This window comes from Marmota marmota, unplaced genomic scaffold, assembly GCF_001458135.2.
Source record: "Marmota marmota marmota unplaced genomic scaffold, marMar, whole genome shotgun sequence".
In the NCBI taxonomy this organism is placed as follows: domain Eukaryota; kingdom Metazoa; phylum Chordata; class Mammalia; order Rodentia; family Sciuridae; genus Marmota; species Marmota marmota.
In genome coordinates, this window is record NW_025999894.1 from 2,552,710 (window position 1) to 2,557,805 (window position 5,096).

Consider the following 5,096-nt stretch of genomic DNA (forward strand, 5'->3'; position numbering starts at 1 on the left):
GTCAGCTATTGAGGTGAGGCTCTGCCCTCTGTGCAGTTGTGGGTCAGCTATTGAGGTGAGGCTCTGCCCTCTGTGCAGTTGTGGGTCAGTCTGGTCAGGTCTCTCTACAACCCTGCGAGATGGGAGTAGCCAGCTGAATTGGGTGGGGATGGGACCTCTGGCCACCTACGTCTCAGCAGCCACATCGGTTCCTTACCCCATAGGAAGGAACTATGCTGGGGTGGTCAGGGGAGCCTCTGAGTAGGCGACTGGCAGGGCCGGGTCCCAGCTTGGATGGCGTTGCAGGGAAAGGCATTCGAGACAGTGGGAATGGCATAGGCAAAGGCCCTGAGGTGGGAAAGAAGGTGTCTTCCTCAAGGCATGGTGCGTGCGCAGTGAGTGAGGGGTGGATGGGAGGGGACAGGGCAGGAGTTTTGTCGGTACCTTTGTTGCAGCGGGGTGGCGACTTCAGACCATTCTCGGACTTCCACCCAGCCTGACTTCCTCACTTCCTGCCTAGGGGCTGCTGTGGGTCCACAGTGACCTGAGGACACGCGGCTGGCCGCCTGGCACTGGGCTCGCCCGCACCAGGGCCCCTGCGAGCTGGATGCTGGCGGGCTTGTTGTGGATTGCCCTGGCAGCCCCAGAGCCTCTGTTTGTTGTGGTGACGGTCGCTACCTTGAGCCACACCTGGGTAGCCCCGGGCTGCCTGGCCATCTGGCCCGGCCCTGACATTGGTAGCAGATAGTGGCATCCACCGGTGGCCCGAGGCCTGTTTCTGGGCTGTCTCCGTGGTGGCCTCGCCCACTCCGACAGCTGGTGTGGCTGCCCTGTGGAGCCCAGGTCACTCCTGACGCAGGCCTTTATCCCTTCAGGGCAGGTGGCAAGGCCAGGCTGTGTGCTGCCAGCCCCGGGGGGAAGGGGGGGGGTTGGCCTCACCACGCAGCCCAGCTACTGGTGCGGACATGCCCTTGACGAATGGGGAAACTGAGGCCTGGCAAGAGGGCCATCCTATGACCTCTCACACCCACAGGGTCCCCCAACTTCCGCGCAGGGTAGGTGGGTGGCATTTCTGCCATATTCTATTTTGCAGATAATAGGTTCCTGAGGTTCCAAGTCTGTGTCTCGGGGTCACCACTAGCTGCAAAGACTTGCTATGTCGGCCACCTTCCAGCTGCTGCAGTGTAACCCTCAGCCCCTGCCTGGATCATCCCCCGGAGCCCAGACGGTGACTTTGATCCAGAGGCAGGGGAGAGGGTCTCTCTCTCAGGAGCTGGTGGTCCCACACGCCTTGTTTTTTTTCTCTATTTATTTTTTTTCTTGTCATGTAGACTATGCCAGACCTGGGGAGATCCTGGGTGGCCCCTGGGTCCCCGGGCCAGTTTGTTGTTTCCTGCAGAGCATGAGAGCCTAGGCCTGTCTCTCCACGGAGGTGCATCAGGGCCACCTGGGCAGTTGGGCCTGGCCTATGGGAGTCGGCCAATCAGCCACCTCCTGTGTTGCTCCCAGCTGGGCTCCACCTACGTGGCTCTGTGGCATGGTTGAGACTGGATCCGAACATGGCTCAGAGGAGGCTTAAGGGACAAGGGTCTCCTTGGCAGGTGGTGGCAGGACCTTGGGCATTTCCCAGGCCCCTGTGGTCATGGCTATGGGGTGGTACGTGAGGACACAAAGGGCCGGTGGGTGGGCAGAGAAGTGGGCAGAAGCTCTTCCAAGGGGCAGGCCTGTGGCTGGCACATCTCTGCTCTGTGGCCGGGGTTCAGTCCCAGCTCTGCCACCCAGGAGATCCTTGGTGCCCTGAGCAAGTTACTTCTCTGCTCAGAAAACTGCAGCCTGACCTCAGGGCTCTTGGGAACAGCTGGCAGGCTCCCCAGCTGCCCGGGTCCTTGCTTTTTCCTGCTGATCAGATGACGGCTGTGCCGTGTTCAAAGGGCAGACTCAGGAGTGCTCCCGTGTGCGCCAGCCCAGTCGTGCCCTGCCCCCTCCATAAATGTAGATCCTTCTTGAGTGCCAACCCCGTGCTGGGCAGGTATGGACACAGGGCCCTCTTGCCTGTCCCCAGGGATTGGCCTGCCTGGGGAGGAGGGGGTGAGGGCCTCTCAGGTTGCCTTGGGAAGGGCATTGAAGGCAGGAACTTCATGGTGGTGGGAGTGCTCCAGAGACCCCCCAGCCCCACTGCCCAGAGCTCACCCTGTCTACAAGCCCTCACCTCATGGGTGGGAAACTGAGGCACGTGGACAGCACCATGTTCCAGGAAACACCAGGCCGCGGAGCCAGCAGCCCTGGCCACACATGCTGGGCCTCAGTCTCCTGATCTGAGCAGTGGGGCCGCATGGGCCTCTGGGGCAGGTGGGGTCCTGGGAGGAAGGAAGGAAGTCCCTGCCTGTCTGGGCTGCAGGCCGGTGTCTTAGTCTCTCCCTGTAAGAGGCCTTTCTGGGGTCAGTGCCCCTGCTGCAGAGGGGACCGGCTGAGGTTCCGAGAGGCAGGGGGGTCCAGGCCAGCAGGTGGGAGTTGAGCCCAGGCGTGGCCCTTTTGACCTGGGGGGAGAGCCCTGGGCTGGGATGCCTGTGCTGCCCACCAGGCCTAAGCCCAGGGCTTGCTGTCCCCACCAAGGACTCCCCAGCCTGCACCTGCCCCAGCTCTCTGAGGTGGGTGTCTGCACAGAGTGACCCTTGGGGAGATCGCAGCTGGGAGAGGAGACAGGAGTGGAGCCAGGGCCCCGGATGGAGCTGGGCTTGCCTCCGACGCCCCCGTCAAGGTTGGAGGGGGAGCCGTGAGGGAGACTGCAGGGAAGCACCCTGGACTGGGCGGCTTGTGCCTTGTGCCACAGGGAGTTGCCTTCTCTCTCACCATCCGGGCTGCAGTGGAGGTGGAGGCTGGGCTGGCTGCAGGGGAGAGATCCACCAGGCCTCTCCTCGGCTTGTTGGTGGCCGTCTCCCCTCTGCGTCTCTCCTTCACCTCCCCTTCCCTGTCTGCCTTTCTCCGATGTCCCAGTTTTCCCCTTTTATAAGGACACCAGTCAGACTGGATTGGGGCCCACCCTAGTGACCTCATTTTCATTTAATTACCTCTGTAAAGAACTTATCTCCAAATAAGGCCACATTCCAAGGTCCTGGGGTTAAGATTTCAACATGTGAATTTTTTTTTTTTTTTAAGAGACCCAGTTCAAAACCCCATAACAGAAGCTCAAGGCCTAGGTCTTGTGCAGGGTCAGGAGGGCTGGAGCCTGGCAAAACCTCAGCTGGTCAGCCCTGGCCTGGATCACCGAGGCTCTGTCCCTGGCTGGGCTGCCCAAGCCTCCTCTCCATCCCCATCCCCCAGCCGAATATGGGAACATGTGTGGCCTCCCAGGTGGACAGTGGGATCAGGTGGCTCTGATGGTGATGGTCATGGCTGTGGCATAGCTTCTAGGAGGGTAGGGTGGGGCTTGGGCTCTTTCAGTGAGCCCCATTCCGGTGCTAGGTGCTGCTCCCTTCTTCCTTGGCCAGGGCGGTAGATGGAGCCTTGTCCCCCCCCCGCCCCACCCGATGGCACTGACTACAATGGGCAACTCTCCGTCTGAGACGGGCAGGACCTGAGTTATCTCTGTCCCCCGTTTCGTCCAGTGCAGGGGGAAAACATCGATGGGCCGAGTAACCAGACATCTCACCTTTTCTTCCTTTTAGGAAAATCCAAGAGAAGGAAGGACTTGCGGATATCCTGTATGACTAAGCCCGCTGTGCCCAACCCCACGTGAGTCGGCCTCGGTTTACCACCCTGGATCACCCCGCTCCCTGCCTGAGGGGGGGCCCAGTGGGCGGAGTCAGCAGGGAGAGGGGCTGGGTAGCACCTGGCCAGGTGGGCAGCTGTGGGCTCATAAGCATTGCCATCTGTTTGATGTCCCCCGCCCCACGCCCCATGCCTAGCCCCTAGTGGATGTTTAGCAACTGATGAAAGGAAGTCCCTCGAGTCACCTCCAAAGGCCAGGCCACCTGCCTTTTCCTTCTCTTGGAGAACTCTCTGGTTCTCCCCAAGCTCACAGAGTTGGCTCTCTCCACAGACCCCCCCGGAACCTGGACTCCCGGACCTTCATTACCATTGGAGACAGAGTAGGTGCTGGCTGGACCCTGGGTGGGGGTCCCCGACTTCATCTGACAAGGGGCCGCACGGACTGTGCAGGGCCTCTGGTGGCAGACACCTGGGCACCTTGCTCCCTGTGGATCTGGGCCACCTGCTTCCTGACCTTCCTTCTAGAAAAGGGATCATTGCATCCTTGGGAGGTTGCGGGGAGCTCAGAGCTGCATTGCTCTTTGACCTCAGACGGAGGGCGGGGAGCCCTCCACCCCTGCATCACCTGCGAATAGCATGTTGACACAGATGGCTGGGCCTCCCAGGTCTCCAGGTCAGACCCTGAAGTCTGCACCCTGTGCACTTCTGGTCCCTGAGGAGGACACCAGCCACTGAGAAGCCTGGCTCTGACCGGGCAGCGCTCACAGCACGTGCCAGGTGGCCCCGGCACACAGCCCTCTCCGCTGAGCTGGTCTTGCCTCCTGGGCTGGTCTTGCCTCCCAGTGTCTCACCCTCTGATGTCCTGCTCATCTGCTGGCTCATTCCTGTGTCGCGGGGTGTCTCCCAGCAGAGGGAACCCTTGGGAGGGTCAGGTCTTTGGTTTGTTCTGAGTCCCTGGTTCTAAAATAGGAGCCTGGTACGTAGTAAGTGCTGGTAAATAGAAGTTGGGTGAATGATCCATCTACCAGGGTGGAGTGTGAAAGAGAGAGAGTGGCTCTCTCATGAGGTCCCTTGGACCTCGGTGCTTCATCTGTTCAAGAGAGGCCAGTATGAGGCTCAGACTGGTCAAGTGACCTGCCCACGGCCACCCATCAGGGAGATCTGAATAACTTGTCATGTTCTCTTTTCGCTGAGTGAGGGATAAGGACCAACCCCCACCAACCCCATGTCTTTTGTGTTCCCCCAAGAACTTCGAAGTGGAGGCTGATGACCTAGTGACCATCTCAGAGCTGGGCCGTGGAGCCTACGGGGTGGTGGAGAAGGTGCGGCATGCCCAGAGTGGTACCATCATGGCAGTGAAGGTGAGCAGGGCCCCGTTCTGCCCCAGCCTGCCCTGCCGGGGGGGGGGG

At 60.6% G+C, this 5,096-nt stretch overlaps 1 protein-coding gene across 2 annotated transcripts in view; it reads left to right on the forward strand.

Moving 5' to 3' along the window:
* LOC107157178 (dual specificity mitogen-activated protein kinase kinase 3) overlaps window positions 1-5,096 on the forward strand; it is an 18,469-nt gene that overhangs the window by 9,188 nt on the left and 4,185 nt on the right. For both annotated transcript variants that reach the window (XM_015503493.2, XM_048795470.1), the window contains exons 2-4: window positions 3,645-3,711; window positions 4,019-4,067; window positions 4,935-5,048. In XM_015503493.2, the coding sequence (XP_015358979.2) occupies window positions 3,645-3,711; window positions 4,019-4,067; window positions 4,935-5,048 (230 nt within the window). The remainder of the gene's footprint in view (window positions 1-3,644; window positions 3,712-4,018; window positions 4,068-4,934; window positions 5,049-5,096) is intronic.